Here is a 26,950-nt window from a genome sequence, read left to right on the forward strand (position 1 = left end):
CACATCTGTTCACCATTCAGTTTATTGTAGAATGCCTTCTAGATCTCCTTTTCACAGGACGTAGGAAACACCTGCAGGTTACATGTGGGATGAATCTACCTCAGAAGAGGCCTGGCCACTTTAAAAACACTTACTAAAAAAGGAAATAAAATGTCAGAGTAGCCAGAGTAAAATCAGTGACTGTGCAAACATATCTGGAGGATGTGAGGCATAAAGTACATCAAGTGTTCCTGTAAAGCTGTTAGGAAACAGATTCACACATTCCTCTGCTTTCTCACCAGAAAACATTCCCACCTCAGCCTTAATGCTAAAATCTGCTCCGTTTTTTACTCTGTAATAGCTGTCCCATAAAACAAGCACTTAAATGCAGGCAACCTCTAAGGCAACATGTGAACTACAAGCAGACTGCGCTCAAACGCAGCCTGGACAGCAAGGGCCTTCCCAGACTGGTTCTGATCCGCTCCAACGGGAAGATACCACAGAACCAATTCGCCAAATCCACTGCTGGATACAAAATACAAAAACATTACACACACAACAATACTGAGGTCAAACAATCAGGGAATCCACAGCTTAGTGTTGGTTCCAGAAGCTGCAGGAGGTGAAGGAGCTGCAGCAGCCAGACCTCCAGCTGCTGCTGTGAGGCGTGACCAGGAGAAGGGTCCAGGAGGAGAACGGGGACCAGCTGGAGAGATTCTGCTCGTTTCCAGGAGACCAGGTGTGTTTTGCATAAGTAGGATCCCATGCACACAGCAGGGCACATTCCAAACCCCCTGCTAGCTTCTGATTGTTCTGGAGACGGTTAGCTAAATGAACTCCATCCCAGTTTCACATTCTGAGGAGCTTCATGATGATCCAAACACACACTCACAAGGCAGCCTGGAGTCCTGAGTGCAAACGCAAAAAACCCACACAAGCTCCCACTGCTGCGGCCTCAGCCTGTCCGTCCTGCAGCAGCAGCTGCTTCTCAGTCAGTCCGTCAGTCAGCCTCCCGCCCCTCCTGCTGGGGCCGTGGTCACAGAAGATGCTGCAGCGGTTTGTCTTCTTATAGAGTCTATGATGCAACATGCAGGACATGCTGGATGGGGACATGTATGTGTGTGCGCGGGCGTGTATGTGTGTGTGTGATGCAGTGAAGCAGAGAGGATGCTGGGTAGTGTCTTCATGATGTGCCCTGTCTCTTCTGCTGCTGCACCCGGATCAGCTCCAGCTGCTTCTTGCACTTCTGGTAGTAGGTGGACAGACTCTTGTTCTCCTCCAGCAGCTTCTTGTGCTCCTGCACCAGACGGGACGTGTTCTGCTGGTCCTTCTCGTCTTGGTCCAGTTCAGCGATCAGCTCCGTCCTGCACACACACACACACACACACACACACACACACACACACACACACACACACACACACACACACACACACACACACACAGGTCACTTTAAACACACACTTGAAGTAATGCATTCCAAACCATTTCTAGGCTGTGCTGCCATTCCATAAAAACATGAAACAGTTTTAGTCCAGTAACCTGATGGGGTTTATCTGGAAGCAACTCAACAGTTCAGCAGATCTTTGGACAAACCTGGATCAGATTTCACAATGTAAGTGAAGTTGGTCTTAAATTAAATGAGATCTTTATACTTTACACTTAGTCATTGTTTAACTGCTGATATCTGTTACATCTCTATTTGGTTTGTGAAAATTCCACAAAATGACAGTTTAAATGCTTCTAACATTGAATCAGACCAAGTTTAGGTTTAAGAGGATCTAGAAGCCAAAGAAAGGGTTAAACTCTCCGTTTACATTTTGAGACCAGGGAGCACAAAATCTACAGATTTGATGTGGTAAATCTAAGACAGGAAACTTAATTTACTGAAATGTCAATGTTTATCTTTTTCTTAATGGAAAGAAAATCAAGACTGGAAGTCATAATTTTATGATTTTTCCCAGACTTGTTGACTACAAAACAAATCCCTGGTAATTTCTCACAGCATCCTAACATGCAAAGGGTGACAAATGATTTATCACCTGGATAAACATTTCATCATTTCTGAAGTTAAACCATGGATACAAAACATTCACTAAAAGTGAACATTTTGATGCATCTTGAACTGATAACTTTAATCACCAACATACTGCCGTTACTAGTGAAACTAAGGTTTTAACTGGTCAGTGTAAGCACTGAATGCTCCAAACAACGTTCAGCCTGTTAAAACAACACGTTTAAAGAGTTTATTTTTATTTGAGCGTCGTTTCAAGGTGCAACGCTGCAATGAACCTGGTCAGTTCAGTTCAGAGGGAAGCAAGTTGTTAAAGGAGAAGTTGTTGTGACTCAACAGTTCACAGGCAGAGACACCAGTAGATGCATTATGCAAGTAACACTAACTCACACACTTACACACATGCCCATAGAAGGAAGATGAAGTTATTGTTTCTATTTACTTCCTTCACTGATATATTCTCTGATAAAACAGATGTTGAGAGTTTGCCATGAACAGCCAGAGTTGCAGCAGCTACACTTACTTCCGCTGAATCAGCAGGGCGATCTCAGTTTGGACTTTCAGATATTCTTGGGCCATTTTGCAGTGCTGCTCAAACACCGCCATGGACTCTTTGGAGTTCGGACAAGGAGCAAGAGGCTGGAAGACAGAGTATGTTGTCAGGAGTAATGGAGGCAGAAACTGAAAGCTGCTACAGACTACAGCTAATTAAACCCAGCTAGCAGAGAACTGGCAGCAGAGAGGATGAGGTACCTGCAGCTGGTGATCCAGGGTCAGATAAGCCATGGGAATGGAGTTGTCTGAGCCATTAGTGTCTGTGAACAGAGCAGACAGAGATAAGCTGATGGTTGCTGTGGCTGAAGTTCACAGTGACAGCGCTTTGCAAGAGGATTTAAAGACTTTCCCTCATATTGTTATGTTACCAATACTTGTGATACAACATCTGAATGGGATTCAAATGATGAACCAACACAGTAACACTTAATGTGAGTTAGTGTTACTGTGCATAATTGGAAAGTGGAGGGAACCCAAGATATGTTTTTTTTTAAGGTTTTGTTGACTCTAGTGACCAGGAAACAGGGTAATGAGAGAGGGGAAAGACATGTGGCAAATGTTGCCAGGCCGGGAATCGAACCTGCGGCCACCGCCACGAGGACTAAGGCCTCAATACGTGGGTCGTGCTTTGCTCCTGCGCCACCACAGCACCCCTGAGATATGTTTTTTAGTGGTTTTACAAGTACAGATAAAAAAAAGGTGATTTGCAAAGACAAAGTCCAGAGTGTCACCAACAGCTTTCAGAAGTCACCGAATAAGGAAATGGAGTGACCTGTGTGTGTTTAATCTCTGTACAGTGCTGGAAGCTCAGGTGTTCCTCGAAGGCCTCAGACGTTAGTTAGAGAACATCAGAGAGCATCCAGCATCATGCAGACCAGAGAGCCCAGCAGAGCTAGGTTCTACCAGAGGTCCTGGTGGGCCGGTATCCTGTAACTCTTACATGTCTCCCTGATCCAACACATTTCAACCAAATAGTTGAATCACCTCCAAAGTGCAGTCAAGTTCTCTAGAGTCCTGCTAATGACCTCATTATTTGACTCAGGTGTGTTGAAGCAGAGACACATCTAACGGTTTCAGGACTCCGGCTCTCGAGATCTGGACCTGCTCACCCCTGTTCTACAACTACATCTCCCAGAGATCTGTCCAACCAATCAGCTCATGTGTAGAGTGTGACATGGCGGCATGTGCTGCCTAGCAACACTTCAACTGACAGGCCAGGCAAGGAGAGATTTACACAGCTCAAATGGTAAAATCTGTTGTTAGGACAAGCATGAATTAATTAATCATTAATTAACTAATCAATTAATAAGTGTGCACACTACAACTCTAACTCTTTTATAAAAGAGTTGCACAAAGGGGACCACAACTGAAGGAAAGCCATCCAAGAGCTTGTTTAAATTTCTCCAAAGGCCATGTACTGAGCTCAACAATCATGTGGCGGATGGTGCTGGGGTCAAAGGTTATTACTTTTGGTATCAATATAAAATGTGTGGAGAAACTGTACAAGGTAGTGAACTGGGAGCAACAGTGCACAAGTAATGTCATGCAGAGGTTTTCATTAGAAGTTTTAGGTAAGACAAGCTGATGGCCAGATGATGTTTGTGTTCCAAGTGTGGGGTCACCTGTGGGGTCGTCATGGGGGAAGTAGCTTCTGCTGTTTGTCTTGTCAGGTGGCCTCACACTGGGACTGGAGGAGCGGCTGCTGCTCCTGCTCCCCTGAAACAGGAAAGACACACAGTCAACAGAGAACTCTTACACACATACGGACTGCCAGAGGTAGAAATGAACCAAGACAACATGCAGTTCATGACACATAAAAAAAACCCCACTAGGGCCGTCAACATTTCAACATTAGGTGAATATGAAAGCTACCTATTTTGACCTAAAAGCCTCTCTCCCAGGAGGTTTCCCTAATTCACATCACTTATGTTGTGGACTCGATAGGTGGAGTGTGACAAACAACAGTGAAAGAAAAAAGTTTCTATGACAACAGCAACAAAAGTTGATTTTTTTCTACTTTCTTGTGATGCGTTGCTAGCAAAGGTGTGAACATCTTTGTGGAAGAGTTCAACATTTCTCATGCACAAATTATTCTGGTCGCAACATTTCAAACTCAGTTTGATTTGTTGCTCTGATGAAACGGTAATGACCTTCATAAACAGATGTATAATACATGATTGAGCAGCACATCACTGATTTTACGATCCTGACAAATTGTCTTACTGTCATTTGTGAAAAAAACTCCACTAGATTTCAAAGCAGGATTATAAATATCACAATGAATTCCCATTTCTGCCACTTGGCAAGTCAGTATCACACAACGCATCAAGAATCTGTATTGAAATTAGAAATATCAATTCCAGATGATGCTACTACTGCCTTACCTGACTGGACTCTGTGCCAATAGCTGGTAGATCCTGGACAGACCGGCGTCTCTGAGCCTCACAGGTGGCTGTGGACAAGAGGACAGGACAAGCAAAAACAAGGGACAGAATGAGACCCTGAGAGGACCAGGAAGCTGTGATGGGAGACACATTCCCTGCTGCTGCTCGACATGGGACTTATTCATTGGTTTACGTTCAGGCCTCCCAAAATATACTATAGAGTTGGAGGTTTGTGAAGAGAGCTTTCACTGCTTCCATTCCACCACACACATACAGGTGCATTCCAAAAGTATTCATACGTCCGTGTCCGTCAAGCTTCCAAATATGATACAACCACAAACTTCAATAACTTACTTTGACTTGAAAAATCAACAAAAAGCAGAACATGGTTGTGATGAGATAGGAAAAGAACATATGGTTTCAGTTGATTCTTATGAATTCAAATCTGACAAGAGTGTGGCATGCATCTTTATCTCAATAGAATCATGTTTAAGTGCAATTACAGTATTTCAGTGCCATTTTAGCAATTCTAAAAATTGAAACTTGGAAACCTGCACACTCAGATGCAGATTTCCAAGCATCTGAGTGTCTGTGGCCAGTCACTGTTTTGCCAAAGATTTTAGATTAGATTTAGGTCTGGACTTGACCTACGTACTTTATTGCAAGTCTGGTTGCATGTTGCTGGCAGGTGAATCCCAGTCTGAAGGCAAACTAACATGTTTTCTCCATTAATCATTTTAATCATAATCAATTATCAATAAAAACACAAGTTTGAGGATGAAACCTAACAAAATGGGACAAAAAATAATTGGGTAAGAATACTTTTGCAAGACACTCTTACTGCAAACTAAGTCAAACCACAGCAGCTTCTATTAATGAGTGTGCACCGACAGCCTGGGCTGAATTACAGACAAATGAACAAATGTTTGGCCAACAAGGCCGAAGAGAACTGAAAGGTACTGCTGGTGCCTGATATTTATTCATTTATGTGCTGAACAGATCGATACCATGTTTTATCCAGCTGCAGAAGATATGCAGCATGTGAAAAGTATTAAAATGTTATTAATACGAAATTCATGTCAGATTATAAAGATTTTCCATAGGACACAAGTTGAGAGGCTTCTTCAGTTTTACTGTAATACAGGCCGCTACAGGAGATCTTTCCTGCCAACAGCCATCACTCTACATTAACTCTTTGAATACTTTGAATTAATGAGTTACAACATTTAATTTCTCTTTGGGATCAATAAAGTATTTTTGAATTTGAATTATAACCCACTAGTGTTCTGTAACATTACATTTTATGTAAAGGTCTCTTAGCTTTTACCATTCGTACCAGTCTGTGCAATATGTTGGTAATAAGAAACCTTTTTCTTTTTACAAGTCATCAATTTAAACTACTAATATTGATATGCTGAGCAGCAGAGATGCTTTTTACTGACAGACTTCAGCTGCTTTCTTGGCTTTCTATGACTTTTTGCACATTTTCTTCATACATTCAATACGTCTTCCCTCTAGTTCTGGGTGATATGGAAAAAAACATGACGTATCACATTATGGACAATTTCATGTCACAATAACAATATATATCTCAATAGACCACAATTAAGTACACTTTCAGTCATTCTCTGAAAAATCTGACAAAATAACAGAAACAGGGCTCTGTGATTCTTCTAATCACAAGGTTAAAAGAAATCAACTTGTATTCATTATTTACATCTGAATCATAGTTCCAAATTTAAAGGTACATAGAAGATGATATAATGTATTGTTGTTGCAAGCTTAAATAATACCCAAATTCTGCAGGTATTTTATTCTACACCAGATATAAGGGTTCCTCTAACTCTGGCTGATATTGTGCTCTATGAAACACTTCAGCATGAAACATGAGGACACATGTAAACAAGGACACAGCACGCAACACAAAACACGTCAGAGCAGACTTCTGAATTTCTTTTTGCTAAACTAAACACATTTGCGATGCTGACATTTTAACAAGTTGATGTGCGCAAAGTTTAACCCTAATCTAGGTAAAACTATGAGTTAAATAAATGTAGATGTTACTGGCACTTGAATTGTTGAACTTTCTTGAGTAGCTATGATGCACAAATGGCTCATAGGTGCTAAAAGATGCTCAAAATAATCTCCCTTTGTGTTATGGGATGCAAATGCACACATTTTTCAAATTAAACTTCCCTTTTAGAATTTTTTCTATATAATTTTATTATAAGGTAGACCTACTATGCCAGATTTGCAAATCATCTTTCTATGAATCCTTCAAGGTAGTCAAGGTCTTCAGTATTCAGACTACTGAAACTATCTAACAAACAGTTACTAGAAAATAAAAGAGTGAAAAAACAACGATTAGTGTTTGTGTGTGTTTTGGAAAGAGATGAGGGCTGGCCATGAGATTATGATGCATATAAATGTACCGGTATATAAAATTGGTACATCTTATTGGCCATAACAGCAATATTAATATTGGATATTGATATTAGCCCACATTTTAATAGAAGTTCATCTCTGATCTAAAGCAATGAGTTTCGTCTTTCTTTATCAGATGAAGTTGGACTGCATCACAAAGATCAGCTAAAAAAACTGTTATGTTGTTTTTTATATCTTTATCAAAAAATCTAATCAAAGTGTTCTTCTTGGTATTGAGTTCATAATTGTCATATTATAAAAAGTCTTAAAGTGACACTAATGACACAATGACTTTCTTAATCTCTATCTGGTCAAATTCAGTGTCTCTCTCATGAGTTGAGAACAGAAGCCATTTCTGACACCCAGAGCTGTCCCCATTCTTTCATATTTATATCTCTGCTAGTAATAATAGCTCTGACCCTCAAAGCAAAAGAAATTAATCAAAATGACTTTTGCAAAGTTAATGGATTTAAAGAGAGAAAAAGAGGAACAAAGAGTCATGCTTTCTCTTGGTCCTTTACGCATGAAAGTCAAGGACAAAACCCAAAGAACTGGTGAGCCGATTTCCTCTTTGTGCCCATGATTTGTTGCAGTCAAGACAGGAAGACAACAGAACACAGAGCCATGAGTTAGCAAAGTTCACTCATCTGCACACTTGACTTGCAGTGATGTTCTCACTGATTTTCCAGTGAATTATTAAAAGTCACGGACAACTAAAAACTGATGTTAGAAATTGCAAACTCAGATGAGAAAGTTCAATAGTAACTCATGTTCTGGTTTTGTCAACTAAAAAGTAAATCAGAAAGCAATGAGGCAAGAGACAACGTGTGGTTTCCCCTGCGCCGGAACAAACACAACCGTAAATCAGAAAACTAAACAGCCAGGAAATTTAGTGGGGATAAACAGGCAGAAACTAACACAAATGAGAGAACCATGTCAGCTGACAGCAACCCACAGGCTCAGCCAAGCAAGCTCTATCCAGTCACCAGGAAGCCCAGGGATCCAGTGATACCTGTGACGACGATCTTGGGAACATCCAGAATGGTCCCGAATGATGCAGTTTTGCGATGGCCTGGCTTATACTGGCTGCGTGCTGCAAAAACACACATACACACATACAGCTGCGTACACAACAAGCATGCAGACTGAGACAGACTTTGGGCCCACAGCATGACTACTAATATGGGTCATGTACATGCAGAGCGGAGAGTGAACTTGTAAGAAAAACATGCACCCTGCCCATTCCAGGAGCAGTGCTGTGCAACACTTCTGAGAACAACATCAGCAGGCACTCATCTGCAATGCTTGACAATGTGGAGAACATTACAGATTGTTAAAGCAGCATCAAAGCCTAGAAAACAACACAGCAAACGCTTAAGCATAAATGAAAGCAGTGGTGTGTCTGCTTTATTTCTCAGCCTGTAGAGGAAAACATGACTGACCGCTGTTTCCTGCAAGCCTTTAAGCTTTAAAACAAACTTAGCACATTGATATGTGAAGTTTACAGAGTTGTGACAATATCTGGGTAAATAAAGAGAAAATGACTTCAGTCTGTGGAAAGCACTCTCTTAAAAGTCCTCTCAAACAAAACAAAACTGTACATATCTTTTAAGAATTTATACTCCCTGCTTATTTTTGTGCAGTGTGATGTCTGCTTGTACCTGCAGGTGTAAACTGCACTGTGGGCTCCAACTCAGACAGGTCAGCACTCATTCGTTTGCTGTCAGAGGATGAAAAGCACTGTGTTCTTGCTGGCAGGCTCTCAACACTGCCCCCTCTGGACAAAGGTAAAGTTCTCAGTGGGTCTCCCTAAATAAAGAAAGAAAAACAGATATTGTTGATTCAAATAATTTCCTTCCAAAACAATTATTAAAAGGAAACCCATCAGGGTATTAAACTGCATTACTTGCATAAAACCAAAGACAAAGAGAGGTGGAAAAGGCACTTAAGTTCCATAGTCAGGTGCTTTGTGAAGTGAGCTCCTAAAAGTTGGACTGAAGCCAAAACCAAAGAGCCTTTACCTGGTAATTCTAACCCTCTAGGGTCTCAGATCGCAACCTTTACATCTCACAGGAGGAAACAATCTTATAAACCAACTGTACACAAACCAACTGTACACAAACCAACTGTACATAAACCAACTGTACATAAACCAACTGACCTGGGCAATAGAAAGATATGAGGAGATTGAAGCTCAGGTAGACTGCCCTGATAGCAGGGAACTCTGTAAACCTTAGAGAGAGTACACCTGAAGTCAACCAAATTCAATGGAGAATGTTGCTCCCAGCAGGAGTGTTACTGAGTTCTCCAACGGGAGATGGGAGACAAAACACATGCCAACCAAGTCACAGCTGAAGGACCATCTTTAAAATTATGCTAGACCGTGACTGCAGAGAGGAGCTCCTTCAGTTGCACCCTGATGTACTGCAGCTATGCAAGAGGCATCATCACAGAACATGATCCCAGCAACCACCATATTACACTCCACACGGGCCATGTTCCACCTCTGATCCATGTTCCCACTGTTTTAAGAACAGAGCTTCTTCTTTTAGCTCCCTGGTTCTGATGCTGCTGCCCCAACAAATGATGGTAGAAGAGATGATGCTAGCCCCCATGCCAGAATAAGAATTGCTTGTTTTCTAAAGCCGGATTGCAATCGTCTCTGTTACTCTGAGCGTATCACTGGCAGAGCAGATTTATTCCTAAAAAGATAGGTTTTTAGAAGAAAGGTTTATAGTTGATGCCTTTAAAGCCGGGAGAGCGGACCAATCACACCGCTGGGGCCTCTGCTCATTGCCTCGCGCGCTACCGCTGTTTAATCTCTTAAGTTTACCTCAGCGCGGATCGCGGGCGCCTCCTTTCACTCACACTGGACAGGCTGACCTGTATGGATATTTACATCAACCCCCTGTGAGGAATTATGTTTCTTTCCAGAACTCTACGTCAAGGGAAGAGTTTAAAGCCCACTGCGTTAGCTCTGGTCGCGCAGCTCTATGTAAACCACAGGAATAACTTGCAGCCGTGCTTTCAGAGGTGAGTTGAGCGAGTGGTGAGAATGGTTTATCTTTGTGAACAAAGAGGTGTTTATATCTCAGCATGCTGCCCAGCTTGTGGCTCTGTCTTCAGAGTAAAGATTATGTATGTGGTTCTGGTTGGCTGGTGCATTAGTGGTTAATGACCCAGTGCTAACCTCATCATGCAGGTTCAGCTCAGTGAGGAACTTTAACGCTCGCCTCGTAGTCACACATCACGCTGGCTTTATATTATTTTATTATTTTTTCTAACATTATTTTTCCGGTTACACGATGCATCAAACCATTTTTCCACTTAGTCAACCAGAGTTAATGTGCACGGCTGCGTGGAGATCTGAAACTCTCGTCCCATAAACTCGGGCAACCAAAACAGTTTCTGTGGCGCTTATTAAAAACAAACACTTTGGAAGAGCCACTAAAGCCACATTAGCAGCAGTAAATTAAATCTCCCCAATCACAGGGCTTAGCAAGTTTTCTGGGGGAAACCCTGAAAACAACAATATTACTGTTTATCGCAATCATCTCTGGGACAATTAATCGCCCAGCAAAATTTGTTATTGTGACAGGCCTAACCAGAACCCAACAATAATGTTGGTCTTACCTTTGGTTTGAAATGAGGTGCAAACTGAGGAGTGATCTTGATGGTGTCATTGCTTCCTTGAGAATCACTGTGTTCCATGTTTACATCACTTCTGTTGCTTGTGCTGGTCCCAGTATAGTCCATATATGAAACTAAGATCCAGTAAACAAGAAGGCACACAAGATTTTAAATTATATACATTTTCTCCTTTGATTACTTTTACATCCCTCTGATTTAACAGAATGTTTACTGAGCTTGAAAAATTATTTCTGTCAAAACAAAATACAGAAGTACAAAGTTAACCCCTAACAAAGCACAGCAAATAAAGACAACCCACCCTCAAACTATATAAACAGGTGTACTGAATTACAGTGTCCTTCCACAGCACTTAGTAGCTGAAGTAAGAGTAAATAAAGCAGATTTTGATCAATCTTTACTGTATTACCATCTGCCCTGTCATGTTGTCTTTTACGGCCGGGTTATTAAAAAACTTTTTACACTTTTAAAAAATGTTTGAACCTTCACATTGAAACAACTTATGTAATAAGAGATTTTTGTTATTTTTGTCATCACATCATGGAACAACATGATAGTAAAAAAGACAAGAGCAGAATAGTTTCAGGACTTAGAATTAAAATCAGCATATTAAATTTAATGTGGGATGCTACAGGTTTGCAACCTTTCCAGTAGTGATGAAGAACTGATTCAAAGTGTGAGTTCCAACAGAGGACAGAATCATCATTTATTCATTTCACTGTAAGAAGTTCACATCTTTCAGCTGTTTCTGTGTGGAGTAACAGAAATCTGCACTACCAAATTTTAGAGAATCCCTAACACTACCTTTTGATTGGATTTTAGCTGGCACGGCATTCTTTTTTTCCTCCATCAAGTGAACATGTGCAATCATATTTGTTCAATCCCAATGCAGCTATGTTGGTTCAACCATTCACAAGCAGTCACTGACAATTTATGCTAATCAACTGTTGAGTGTAAGGCAGGTGTTTCCAAAACTACTTGAAAAAAGCCACTTTGACAGTTTCTGCTTTACTATACAACATTGTGATGAATAAAAATGTTTAGACACATGGTTTTGTTTTGGTAACTTTGCTGAGAGAAACACTGGACATGTGAGTTTATCAAGCAAAGGAAAAAGGTGTTGAGATGAAAAAATGTTTAGATACCAAAGGAAAAACCACAGTGTTCCTTTAATCTCAAATGACACTGCGGATTGTACACTGCTCAAAAAAATAAAGGGAACACTTAAACAACACAATATAACTCCAAGTAAATCAAACTTCTGTGAAATCAAACTGTCCACTTAGGAAGCAACACTGATTGACAATCAATTTCACCTGCTGTTGTGCAAATGGAATAGACAACAGGTGGAAATTATTGGCAATTAGCAAGACACACTCAATAAAGGAGTGGTTCTGCAGTTGGGACCACAGTCCACTTCTCAGTACCTATGCTGTCTGGCTGATGTTTTGGTCAGTTTTGAATGTTGGTGGTGCTTTCACACTCATGGTAGCATGAGACGGACTCCACAACCCACACAAGTGGCTCAGGTAGTGCAGCTCATCCAGGATGGCACATCAATGCGAGCTGTGGCAAGAAGGTTTGCTGTGTCTGTCAGCGTAGTGTCCAGAGGCTGGAGGCGCTACCAGGAGACAGGTCAGTACACCAGGAGACGTGGAGGAGGTCGTAGGAGGGCAACAACCCAGCAGCAGGACCGCTACCTCTGCCTTTGTGCAAGAAGGAACAGGAGGAGCACTGCCAGAGCCCTGCAAAATGACCTCCAGCAGGCCACAAATGTGCATGTGTCTGCACAAACGGTTAGAAACCGACTCCATGAGGATGGTATGAGGGCCCGACGTCCACAGATGGGGGTTGTGCTCACAGCCCAACACCATGCAGGATGCTTGGCATTTGCAAGAGAATACCAGGATTGGCAAATTCGCCACTGGCGCCTTGTGCTCTTCACAGATGAAAGCAGGTTCACACTGAGCACATGTGACAGACGTGACAGAGTCTGGAGACGCCGTGGAGAGCGGTCTGCTGCCTGCAACATCCTTCAGCATGACCGGTTTGGCAGTAATGGTGTGGGGTGCATTTCTTTGGAGGGCCACACAGCCCTCCATGTGCTCACCAGAGGTAGCCTGACTGCCATTAGGTACCGAGATGAGATCCTCAGACCCCTTGTGAGACCATATGCTGGTGCGGTTGGCCCTGGGTTCCTCCTAATGCAGGACAATGCTAGACCTCATGTGGCTGGAGTGTGTCAGCAGTTCCTGCAAGATGAAGGCATTGAAGCTATGGACTGGCCAGCCCATTCCCCAGACCGTAATCCGATTGAGTACATCTGGGACACATCTGTCTCCATCCACCAACGTCACGTTGCACCACAGACTGTCCAGGAGTTGGCGGATGCTTTAGTCCAGGTCTGGGAGGAGATCCCTCAGGAGACCATCCGCCACCTCATCAGGAGCATGCCCAGGCGTTGTAGGGAGGTCATACAGGCACGTGGAGGCCACACACAATACTGAGCCTCATTTTGACTTGTTTTAAGGACATTACATTAAAGTTGGATCAGCGTGTAGTGTTATTTCACTTTAATTTTGTGTGTGGCTCCAAATCCAGGCCTCCATTGGTTAATAAATTTGATTTCCATTGATGATTTTTGTGTGATTTTGTTGTCAGCACATTCAACTTTGTACAGAACAAAGTATTCAATGAGAATATTTCTTTCATTCAGATCTAGGATGTGTTATTTGAGTGTTCCCTTTATTTTTTTGAGCAGTGTATTATCTGTAGAAGATGAAGCTAAAGACATAATGAAGCCAGAACAGACACAGTCGTAGAAAATTGAAAAGATTATTCGTTACCTGTACTGTTTGCAGAGTTGCTCTGTGCCTCGTCTGAATACTGGTATGGATACTGAAGAGGTTCATCTGATCCTGGGAAGTACTGAGAGGAATAGCAAATAAACAGCCTGAATTTAGTTTTAATCCATGAAATGCACGAATAAGCAAACAAAACAAAGACCAGCTCTGCATGAAAATGCGATGAGTTATACAATGAAGCCATGGGGAAGAGTGATGGATGCTAGTGATTTCAGTTCACCTCATGCTTGCTTAAAACCATCTTTCAGTTCTCCTTTTAAGAAAACACCTTTCAGTTCTCTTGGAGAGAACAGAGAAGGACACGGAGAGCTGCACTGTACCGACAGGGTGCTTGTTCATGACAAGGTCTGGAGTGGCAGAGAAATATGTCAGACTGGTACAGGACATGTATGAGACATGCTGTGAGACAGCAGTGAGATGTGCTGCAGGAGTTTCATGTGATAGTGGGAGTGCATCAAGGATTGCCTCTAAACCCCTTCTAAACCCAGCCTGTCCATCAGACAGGAGGCTCCATGGACTATAAAGGTTATGTTACAAAGCATTGAGGTACAGATGACATTGTGATCTGAAGTGAGAGTAGGGAGCACGTAGAGGACAAGTGGGAGAGATGGAGGTGTGGAGTGGAAAACAGAAGAATGAAGATTAGTCACAGCAAAATAGAATTAATGTGTAAACAAGAGGAGAACAGGTGGAACGGTGTTGTTACAGTAGAAGAGGTAAAGAAGGTAGAGGACTTTAAGTATTTAGGGTCAAAGGTTCAGAACAACAAACCATTTGGAAAAGAGGTGAAGAAGTGAGTTCAAACAGTTTGGAACTGGCAGAGAAAAGCATCAGATAAAATAGTCTGAGTAAGAATGGAAGGAAAGGTGGGGAAGACAGTAGTGAGACCAGCAGTTGTTTGGTTTAGAGACGGAGGCAATGAGGAAAGAACAGGAGACAGAGCTGGAGATGAAGACTGAAGAAACATTTGACCTCTGTGATTGCTAACAAGGGTTATGTTACAAAGCATTGAGTTGAATTTTTATTACTGACCATATTATTGCTGCACTGATTGGATTTTTCTGGTTGATCGCTGATTACCACTCTTTAAAAAGTCCCTCCTGCTGATTATGATTTTGGCCAATACCAATTTTCTTTTGTGTGAAATGTCGCTAAACATAGCAAGAAAGTTCCTGAGTTGGAAACAGTTTAACTGCAAACATGCAGACATGACTTGCATCTTTGCAGTCAAATATCTCTCACTGCAGAGCAGAAGAGAACAGTGGTTGATTTTTAGACCTTTGTCGAGGTAGAGAAGATTGGTAGATAAAATTGGCTTTACATATAATTATCAGCCGGGCATTGATCTCACAAAATTAAGAAAATCAATTGACCGATAAATTGGTCCATCCCTACACAAAATACTTGTTTTCCACCATAATTTACAAATAAATTATTTAAACATCCTACAATGTGATTGTAGGATAAACATTAAATAGCTTGTTTTGAGACCCAATTCACTCATTTTAATTTTGCAGTTATGATCTGTGATCTGTATTATTTGGTAAAACAGTATGTTTAAAGCTCATCATGGAATTTATTAAATTGTGTGAGTGAATACACTGAAACTTTGCTGGATTTTTATTTTCATTTTGTATCTCATAGTTGAAGTGATTAAATTAGCAATGATGAAAACTACAGGCCTCTCGTCCTTCTAAGTTCTGAGGAGAACTTGCACAATCAGTGACTGACTAAATACGTTTTTGCCCCTCAGAACAACAGACCACAGCAGTTCACTACAACCAAGCTGAAACACTGCAGGTTTCTTTCTTTAATTTTTAATGAGGAACATTAGAACAGGAAGCTACTTGATATGAATTTTCCCACTTATCCAAAGAAATATTAATTTGGAGACTACCACCACCTGCACTTCAATGAAAAAGTGCAGATGGTGTGAGCAATGGGAGATGACATATTACCTTCATTAGATGAGTCATAATCTTGACTATTTCTTCCATGGAAGGCCGCTGAGAGGGGTCTTTAGACCAGCAGCGTGTCATCAGGCTCTCAATGGGTTTAGGCAAATTCTTGATGAGTGGTGGTCTTGTACCTAAACGCAAAAACATTAGGTTAAAAAAGACAAACAAATCTTGAAAGATAGAACATTTATTTTTTACATCCTCAGAATGAGTTATTAAAGATCCACAGATACAAATTCAGTAACAAAAAGATATTCCTAAGGGCCCTGTTGTGTATGCAAAAATAATGTGCAGTGCAACATTTTACACACAATTTGGCATGTATAAAAATAAACAAAGCATAATGGTGTGTGGTAATCCAAACAAACTTTTAACCTGAAATGAAAATGTGCAGCAGCAACGCAAACTTTTTTAAAATAAATTTTACTTCCTAATTTAACACCTTAAGCTCCGGGCTGCGTCTTTTTAAAAACTCCTGCTCTTTCTGAAGCTGCACCTTCAGAAAGCCAGAGCAATATGGCTCCTCTATTAACCCTTTAACTATGTTTTTTTACCAGTGGTGCACTGAGAAGGAGTTCCTAAAAAGAGCTCAGCGTTTTTGTAATAACTGAAGTTAACATTTTATGCAATACAATTATTTTATGATTCATAAAATGTGAAAAACACAATACTGCCCCTCTAAGTTTTATTTTAATTTTATTACTTTTACTTTCTGTAAAGTAATACAATAAATACATTTAAAAGGTGTTCTGGAAGGCACATTTAAATAAAATCTACTATTATTAGTTGTCATTGAAAACAGACTCAAGCAGAGGTCGTTGCCATGGTTATTCAGACCAGTGGTGAAAACATTTTGTGTATTTATACCAAATTGCATATGTATTTAACTGTGGAGAAATGACATGCGCAGCTGCGCCCAATTCACCACAAATCTGGATTCATGAAGGCAACATGTATGATGACACGCCTACACACATTTTATACATCTGAATTTTTTTCTGTTCTGCAAGTTTCAGAATTTCTCCCAACAGCAAACTTTCAAACACTGAGCACTCTTATATACATGAATCCCATGGTCATTTTCTTTAATCATTGTGTGCAGGACAATAAACTGCATGTGTCAGTGGATGGGAGCCTTAAGGCACGTCTGAGGCCTCTCAGTGGCCAACAGCTGGACTATGGCCTCTGGATCCCACACACAGACAGACGACATTTAAAATCACAGTGTGACTCACCGTTGTGAACAGCCCACATAATGCGAAAAGCTGGTCCACCAATTTCATCAAAGGGCTTCCTGCGAGTGATCACTTCCCAGAGAATGATGCCCCAGCTGAAAACATCACACTTCTCGCTATAATTGCTGCCTGCAAATACAGAGGGAGCCACAAAAACACTGAGCAGATTTTCAGACAGAGAAAACTCAAACTCTCATACTGATGACTGATAAAATCAATTCTCTGTGGCAAATTTAAGATGCGAGAGAAAGATGTGCCCGAGAAAACAGAGCAGCAGAAGAGCAGTTATTTCCTCGTTGCTTTCAGAAGGGAGAAGGATGAAAATATGCAAGCAATTTTTACTGATGAACAGCTCCTGTGTTGCTTAATTACAAGGCCTCTGTTGAAGAATAAACGTGCACATCACAGACCTATTTTAAATTTGCTGTGCTGGTGTGTTTTGATTGCTCTTTACACCGATGCAAATTAGTTGTGAAGAGTTCATGGAGAGGCCAGGAGAAAGTTGTTTAATTGCATTTGAGTCGTGTATCTCGCCTCCAAAAACAAGGAAATGACTAGATGTTATTTCATCTTTTCTCCTGACCCTCTCGCCAAGAACACGTCTCATCATTTAGTGATACATTAGGCTGCTGGCTGAATGAGAACACAAATTCTACACTGTAGTGTCCCCGGGGAAATAAAGGCACAAGTATCAAACCATCCATCTTTTTGCCTTGCTTTGGTGACTACCATCAATAAAGCAGAGTGTACGATGGCTGAGGATGAATCAACTATTAATGTATCCATGCTGGCAGCACCAAGATGCAATTAAAGTGAAAAGTGCCTGTGCAAAGTGAACTGCAAGAAGGAAAACAAAAAAAATGGCTGAACGGGTTTGTGGCAATTCAGAGAGAATGTGCAGAAATAAATAAAAAGAAACATATCAGGAAGCATTCTGTTCCAATAAAACCAGGAGGGCAGCAGGAATGCCATTTCTACTTGCCTTCAAATACCTCTGGGGCCATCCATGCTGCACTTCCTTTGTTGTTGGTCATGTGGGTCTGGATATCACAGGCTGTTCCAAAGTCACAGATCTTCAGCACTGTGCCACCTGCCACTAGAAGCAGACTGGAACAAACAATGGAGCAAATAAAATCAATTAGAAAAAAAGAACTACCAGGATGTGCTGAAATAACTGCACTAATAAGATTTCTCACAGACAGAGATTTCTTTCTAGAACTGTTTTTTTTACCTTTTGTAAAAATACCAGTTTGGCTAATTCTACAAACAAAAGTAAGTAACACCACCAATTAGCCACATTTTTATTGCAACAAGTGGTACCCATGAACGCATGTTTCTCTCCTTAGGTTAAAGGGGAGAACCATGTGTTGTATGTATTCACATCTCCTTCTGCTCCGGCCTGTGTGTGACAACTTCTAATCATCCCATCAGCTTCAAAGCAGAAACATTGACCAAATACTGATCTTCTTTGCTGGAATTAGTTGGATATTTTAGGATTGTTTATGATTAACATTTTTTATTTATGGAACTGGATACTGACCCAAAGAAGCACAAATTCAAGACTATTGAATTTCTATTCAAGAGTGTGCAGCATTTCCATTCATTCAACAAGTTTTCTTCTACTCATATTTTATTGATAAGTGAAAAACTATTAATCTTTTAAAAAAGTGGGGTCGTGCATTTTTAAAAGTATTCTATTTTTAAATCGGTTATTCTAAAAATTGATTTTACTGAGTGTGAGATTAGAGATATTATTTTATTGACATTTTTTACATGCAAAAAAAAATTGTTGCCATGTAGTAAATAGAGCTACAATAGACAGAATTATTATTAGGTCTCTGGGATTCTTTTATACAATCTTTATATATGTTTTACATGTGCTATTTTTTAACAAAATATTAAAGAAAAATATTTTGTTAAATTTTCATTGTTTGAACAAGTAAATTCTGATTGAGGAGTTTTATGTTTCAGTGAATATGTTGAACAAATTGTTCAGTCAACTAACGTCTAAATATATAATTTGGTTTCTTTGAATTACTTTCATTTTGCCAGTAAACTGGTGGACATCCTGAGGAGCAGCCATAGCTAAAGATTATTGCAATCCAGATGTGCTAAGCAACGCTACAGCAAGTCTGTTCTGACTGAGGCTGTCAGACCTTTTAATACACACGTAGTTGTGCATTTTAAATGATGAATACATTTTTAGCAATGTCTATTTTTCCCAAACAAGTGAAAATGACAAAAGAAATACAAGATATTGTGAATTATTTTTTTGGTCTGAAAATAAACTCAAATTGCACTGAAAAGGAACTTAAGAAGTTTGAAAACCGCAGTTTAAAAGAAATTTGTTCCTGGATAAAGTCAGATTATCTGTGAATTAACATATTTCAAGTGTGTGAAGCACTTTAGATCTCAAAGATGTGATTCAATAACACATCACTGGTTCTTAAACAGTTTATAGGTAGCAAAGCAGTGAATAATGAAAGAGCACAATTTTTAGGACTTTTACTTCTGCTTCCTTGGGACTTTATGAGGTTGTCTTTATGTTTGTATCACGCTTACCTACTTGACACAACTGAGGGACAACTTTCAAACCTCTGACCTCGCAGACTCTATTCAGCAACTTGACATTTTCTAAGTAGCCCCATCTCTGAACTAAACTAAATCGCTTCTGCATTGCATTACACATTATTAGTGTTTTTCTTTTATTAATGACATTCTTATTTTGATGCAGGAGGTGTATACATTTATAACCTGGAAAGTAAACAGTTTTTGCCTCACTGCGTTTGTGTGCTAGCAAGATCAGAGAGTGAAGTCAAGGCACTTCAGTGATAGTTACACAAGAGACAGCGGTGTGTGTATAGTGAGAAGGAGCATACTTGGGTGGTTTGAGGTCCCTGTGAATGAGAGCCTTTGGTTTCATGCCATGGAGATAGGCCACGCCCTGGGAACACTGATAACACCAGCTCATGGCATGGGAAGCAGTGTAATAAGGGAGGGGTTCAGCACCATGCAGCACTGTGAACAAGAGAACACAGTCACAAACACCACCATGGACAACAAACTTAAAAACAACAGCAGCAAAAAAAAAGAAAAGAAAAAGAAAACAGGCAGCAAACTGGGTCCTGCAGGCACACAACACAGTGCCACACATCTACTCAACTGTCTCTTGGCTATAGCTGCTTCAACAATTAGACAAGATAAAACTGAGACCTTACAGTTATAAACAGCATTCACATGAGATCCCAAAAACATTAAAGGTATGGTTTCAAAAATATTGCGCTTAGACTAGAAGAGTGTACAGAATGGAAACCATGAACAAGCTCATATCACTAGTCTGTGTTAAATACTGTCAGCTCTACATACAATACACACCTCACAGCTTCATTAATTAACCAATTATATTCAAATCATAATTATTTTGCAAATAAGAAGTCCACAAGTTACAGGACAAATAACATTTCATTCATTGTGACTTGAGTCGCAATTCCCTAAATGTTGGGAAATAATTTTTATATCCTTGAGAAAAAGCCTCAGGAGACAACAGTCCAACACTCTACTCCAGAATCCAGCTATGCTGCAGCACAACAGGATCAAGCTACAGAAAAAATGCTGAATTTACCCAAGTCAACTACAGCTATGCAGACCGTCATATAAAGATAAAATTCATTCTTAACTCAGAAAAAAACACATACATGTAAGATAAAACATGAGGGCATCTTGCAAGTCTAAGTCTATAGTGAGAACAATAAAGTAAAAATAGATACAACAGTCACAACCACTACAAACACTGAAAGTCACTATGCAATGACGAGTTGTCAAGAAAATCCAACAAGTTTCCCATCAATCATGCAACAGTGAAAAGGTCAACTGAAACAGGGTTGTTCCTCATCTCAAGGTTGTGGTTTTTAAAGAGTGTAACAGCAGCATCTGGACTCACCATTGTACAACGATCCACCTTCAGCATATTCCATCACCAGGCAGACCTAAAGGAGGAAAAAAACCCTCTTCAAGGAACCAAGACAGAAAACTCATGGCATGTACTCACTCTTAAGTTAACTTACCGGACTTTTACAAGAGCCATACAACTTCACAATATTGGGGTGGTTGACACGTGAAAGCTGCCTGAGCTGGTGATAAAGATGAAACATCATACATCATTCTGTCTGCACAGGTCAGCAAGAACATTATAACTGCTTACAGGCCAAAACACATATTGTCTGGTTAAAATGGCCGCCGGCGGTGAGTGGAAAACATCAGGTCAACATTCGCTCCTCTCAAATCATGTGTTACACGACTAATGCAAATGGGCAACAAGTACAGCCCTAAAAGATGACAGAAGAGCTTAAACAGGTTTTTATACAATTTCATCAGATTAATCACATGCTTAACTTTATAAGCTTGAAAAATAAAAGCATTTCTCAAAAAAAAATGCTTAAGAAAATGTTCCATTGTCTCAAACCAAACATTTCGATCCTCCAAGTTTTTAGGAAGGTTTAAAAAAAAGTCAGGATTGTTCCTGAAGTGGACCAATGATTTTCTCAAAAACAATTTCAGATTCATAAAACATTTCAATTAGTTGTAAAAAAAAATTATGGATAAAATATTATTATTACATGTGTATAAACATCGTTTCTGATCATTGATGCTCTTGTTCAATTTGTGAAAAACAAAAAGAATTGTTTTTAGATTTTGCAAAAATATTGTCTCATCTTTTTGACATGAAGCTACTATTGTTTATCCTCCAATTAGCTGAATGCATTATTACTCCTCAAGCAATAGGGTAAAAGGTAATAAAGTATTCAAATATATATGTTGTTTTAATCACAGTTACATAATTAAAACTTCTGCAAATTTGATGTTGCTGCTGCTATTCACTGTGCATGGTGATTAGAAACATAACAGAATTAGTGCAATTCTAAGACATCATTCCATGGTGAGCACTAATTTACTAATGTATCAATACACTTGGGCATAATTTTTTCATTTTCAGAAGGATAAAAAGACTTCAAAGTGTTAAAGGTTTAGAAAGACATTACCTGTAAAATACATAAGCAGAGTTTATAAAGATAATTTTCCTACAACTGTAATTCTTGCAAAGTTATTTTAATGGCTGTCAGGAACTAAATAGTGGATAAAAGCACCACAAGCTAAAACTCAGACAAAATCTGAACATGACGCATTTTCTTGACCGTAATAATGAGGCTGAGGGCACACAAGAGCCAAAAGCAACAATGAGTTGATATAAAAGAAGCTGTGATTCACTGAGAGCAAAAGTAACAGCTGTTTCCTTCCTTTTAAGCTCCAAACACACCTCTGAAACTCTAGTTTGCCAGTATGGTGAAGAGGAGAAGGATGCTGCAAAAGCAACAACCTGGTTGGAGAAAGGAACTTTGCACAGCAGTAGCAGTGTATGATATAACAAAAGAAAACCAAGAGCTGACTGCAGGCTCTGTGATTTGTGGACAAAACCTTTATAGCATAGTTTTTTTCAGTGCTACTAGCACAAGTTTGGTTCAGGTATCAGATGTAAAGTCATTACTAAAATTAAAGAAATAAAATGATCCTCATTAAATGATTTGTGATACAAATCACTAACAATATAAAAACACCTGAAACAACAGATGATCTGTATAGCTTTGTAAAGGCCTGTCATGGTATTTTGCTGGTTGATAAATTGTCCCAGAAGTTATTGTGATATACGTAATGCAATGCTAATGGTATAATTCAGGAACACATTGTCAAAGATCAATAAGCTTTAAACTGTAATGAACATTTAAACACTGGAACTGTAAAAGATTTTAATATCCAAAATAAACCTTAACAAAATAAATGACATCTACAAAGAATTATGACGTTTCTGTCCTTCAAAAAAAGGGCAGGTTGAGATCAAAACACCAGAGTTTTGTCATCCAATTTTTGGTAGAGAGAGAGAAAAAAGAGAAAATTGATAAATCATGAAAATGGAAATTATTGAGTTTGTTTCAATTTATCATGTGATTAATTATTTACTGCTTATTGCGACAGGCCTGACAGTGCTACAAGGTGGAAATGGCTCAGCCCTAATGGTGCACTCTATCTGTACTGCCTAGTTGGAGATCCCAGCTGGAAATACAGCAAGAAAGGCCCTGTTTACACTAGTAATGTAAAGTAAACTAAGTCACATGTTGTACTGTGAAATGTCTAAAATTGAAATACAATCCTTTTGTGTTTGAACACACAAAAACCTGAACTACAGTATTTTAGAACTACAACAATAAAAAACTTCACCAGTGGCAACAATAAAACACTCAGCTCAGGTTTGAAGTCATTTGCTGAATGTGCTTCACCTTTCAAGGAATTTCAGTCCCATACCCTTCAAAAATTAAAGTATGTTTTACTGATGGATAAGAAATAGACACCACATCAGACCTTCAGAGGTCGAGCAGAGTTCAGGTACGTCAGTGTTGTCAGGGGCAACCAAGGTGATACTTTTGGATGCTGCTCTGATCACACTAATATCTTTCAACAATAGAAAACACTATATGCATAAAGTATGCTCATCTATGTTTTATCAAAAATCTGAATTTCTAATGTGACAGTGCTGCTACTGCATGTTATATAGCACTAAACACAAGAACTGTAGTAAAGGTAGACAGTACCTCGACAATAAATGCCTTCCTCTCTGATTCACTCTCAATTGTCTTTATCGCAACATCTTTGCCTTTCCACTTGGCTTTGCAGACAACTCCAAAAGCTCCTCTTCCCACCACCTATACAGGAACAAACATAATAACATTCAAGATCATGAGTAATTACCATACTATGTAAGTTTCATACTCTATTAGTGCAACCCACCTCTTCAACTTCAATATCCTCATAGTTTATTTCTTCAAACGGATATCCAGGTGGTGTTTCCAGCATGTCAGAGGGCGGCAACGTTTGAGACATTACTAGCTAAAATAAGCTAGTAACTTACTGGAAAAAAGAGACATTTGTAAGATATGAAACAATAACAGCTCGTAATTACCATTACTTATAAAATTCAACAGAATATATAGCTGAATTAATGTGAACACGGATAAAAAAGTGGCAATTTTATGATTGTAAAGTTATTATCAAAGGGCATGTCTAATTCACTGAATAAATTGGTGAACAGTGTTTCTGATGTTCTTTTGCAAGCTGTCAAAACGGCATAACCACAGCCTTTACCCAGCTGGCTACTCAGCACGGGTAACAGCAACAGCCCTTTAAAAACCGCCCTACTACAGATTCAGAACAATTTTGGCTTTTTTGTCGGTAAATTAAACAATGTAACTCTGACAATATCAAAGCAGAGCGGAAACATCTACGACTTTGCATCTGACATACCACAGAACCAGATGAAAACAGGTTATTCTAGAAAGGCCTAGAGCTTAAAGCTAGCCATCTTACGTTAGCCTTGTAGCCTGATAGCCACTGTTAGCTACGGGGACTTGAACCCTACCCTTCGTCGTAGATGTGTCAGCAGTGCCAAGACGTAGACATAGGGATGTTATCCTCTACTCCTGTTCTGGAAGCCGAAGGATAGCGTCCATCTTTAGAAAAAGCTTCTCCCCGTCCACTGGACAGCCAGACATAACTTCTTCTCAACTCGTCAAGCTGTCTTGCTCGGTATTATTCTTCGCTGATACTTAGCAGCTCCATCAGGAAGTGTGTGCACACTGCAATTCGGTCCCCTGAGCACTAAAACACGGAATTTTCTTTATTCTCTTTCTAAAAATTACTGCACCGCCTATAATAATAATAATAATAATAATAATAATAATAATAATAATAATAATAATAATAATAATTAATAATAATAATAATAATAATAATAATAATAATAATCCCAAGCTATTTCAAAGAAGAAAAAAAAATAAACAGCAGCATTATTAAACTTAGCAAACAACTTTAATTTTCGTAAGAAGCTAAATAAATCATAGTTTAAAATGGTTGTAGAAATTACTTTTTAAATTCTTTTGGTACTATGCCTCCCAACTATCTTTACTCAGATAATATAACATAACTTAGAAGAACAAATTCAATTCAATTGAATAAAAAATGCTTTATCAGTCCCAAAAGAAAATTAAACATTGTAACTTATATTAATCAAGGTTTTTAAAATAGTTGCTGTAGATGCTGATCCCTGTTGGCAGAATATCCTGTACCAGTCTGCATTACACAGTACTGACTCTGACTGAAGACACTCTGCTGTTGTAGAACAGTCCATTATATTTTTCATTTTTTGAGGAAGCCTTTGAACAGTGATCACAATAATAAGATTTGATTTAACACTGTTTCTTTTGAAATCTGCAACCACCTCTTTTGTTTGTTTGCATTCAAGATAAGATTTTTGTTTCCACACCACAAAGTGGTGTACCAGCTCTCTGTACTGGCCTTCTTGTCTACCTCTGATCCACTTGCAGAGTTAAATGTTTCTGCAGATGAATTCTCTGCTGGAGAATTCATCTGCAGAAAAAGATGTAGTGAAAAGAAATGGTGAGAATACAGTCCCCTGTGGTGCTCCTGTGGTGTTGACCACCTTCACTGTAAAATCTAATTAGTTCATCTTGCTCAACAATATTATGCAAACTAATTGCCTCAAAAAATTAAGCAGAGTAAGCTTAAGATAAGTAAGTAAACCTAATTTATTTTAAATAAGCAGTACTAAATCAAGTAGTACAACTAACAGGGAAAAAAATTAAGTACATATAACTCAAATTAAACAAACCAATTTTTTGATTGAGTCATTGTCCTTCCTTTTGCTCTTTTTTTCTTTAAATTATGGTTTTATTGGCTCTAATGACCTTTATTTAATTGTGGTCAGACAGAAAGAAGGGCAATGACAGAAGGAAGACATGCGTCACCAGACCGGGACTCAAACGTGTGACAGCCACGGTGAGGACTAAGGCCTCCATACACAAGCAGAGGTAAAACACAACCTGCTGTTGGCGCAGAGGTTGTTTTTACCTCTGCGCCAACAGCAACCCTCTCTCCCACTTCACAGAATTACTAACTACATCAAATATTTGAAATGCATAATATAGAAAATAAATATTCTGTGTGATAAAATATACAATAAAGATGAATGCACTCTCACTGTCAACCATCCCTGGCGATGGTTGACAGTGAGAGTGAGGGTTTGAAGGTGTCTGTTGAGTGTCAGATTTATAGGAATACCGAAAACACAAAACAACAGTTTTGGATTGGGACTTTTGCATGTAGAAAAAAAATGAAATTAAAAAATCCACTGTAGCCCAGCTTAAGTTAAAATAATACATGGAGACTTGTTCTGATCTGTGTGAATGCTCTCCTGTTCATAATAACGCTGGGATTAGTCTTTTTGTGAGTCAGATGAGATAAATTGGTGGCTCTAGAATAGACAAACAAAAGATCAAGTAAAGCATTTGTACCAGGATACATGAAGTATTGAGTCAAAGTACTTTCCAATGCAGAAACAAATCACAATTATCAAACACTTACTTTTTGTAAATTAGTCCATCTACAGTAGTAAGTTGAAGAACCACAAATTCCAAGAAACTTACTAAAAGTGAGTGTTGATAGCAAATTGATGAAAACTTATTTAAATTAACTTACTGTTTTCTATTAAATACCATTTTGCATTTAATAAAATCAGTCTCACCAACTGTGGTTTGTTTGTCAGGTAGTCATAGATCCAGGCAGATGTTGAGGCCTCCACCACTGAAACTATTGGGCCCTCTTTCAATGGTGTCCTATTTCTGGTAAAAGCTCCTGGTTTTACCAGCTGCTTAAAGACAAAGACTGTCTTTAACAAAAGAAAGCTAAAAATGTGAGACTAATGCTGGTTAGCCCTAATTTTATTGATTTCAATCACATTCTGGAATCTAATGTTCCACTGTGAGTA

At 39.3% G+C, this 26,950-nt stretch overlaps 1 protein-coding gene across 2 annotated transcripts; it reads right to left on the reverse strand.

Moving 5' to 3' along the window:
- On the reverse strand, positions 1–24,748 carry map3k7 (mitogen-activated protein kinase kinase kinase 7). Of its 2 annotated transcripts, XM_028040091.1 has the most exons (18): positions 24,527–24,748; positions 23,899–24,018; positions 23,703–23,813; positions 21,126–21,191; positions 21,002–21,047; positions 19,941–20,079; positions 18,044–18,168; positions 17,062–17,190; positions 15,827–15,957; positions 13,851–13,932; positions 10,990–11,120; positions 9,018–9,165; positions 8,369–8,449; positions 4,933–5,000; positions 4,171–4,264; positions 2,747–2,808; positions 2,517–2,632; positions 1–1,343 (listed from the first exon to the last, which is right to left on the reverse strand). In XM_028040091.1, exons 2-18 carry the CDS (start codon positions 23,989–23,991, stop codon positions 1,163–1,165), a joined length of 1,803 nt encoding a protein of 600 aa, XP_027895892.1. In that variant the 5' UTR covers positions 23,992–24,018; positions 24,527–24,748; the 3' UTR covers positions 1–1,162. The 2 variants fall into 2 exon arrangements, with proteins under 2 accessions (XP_027895892.1, XP_027895893.1); XM_028040092.1 differs by lacking the exon at positions 8,369–8,449.
- Positions 24,749–26,950: the final 2,202 nt, after the last annotated feature.

The sequence above is a fragment of the Xiphophorus couchianus genome, chromosome 15, assembly GCF_001444195.1.
Source record: "Xiphophorus couchianus chromosome 15, X_couchianus-1.0, whole genome shotgun sequence".
Taxonomy (NCBI): Eukaryota; Metazoa; Chordata; class Actinopteri; order Cyprinodontiformes; family Poeciliidae; genus Xiphophorus; species Xiphophorus couchianus.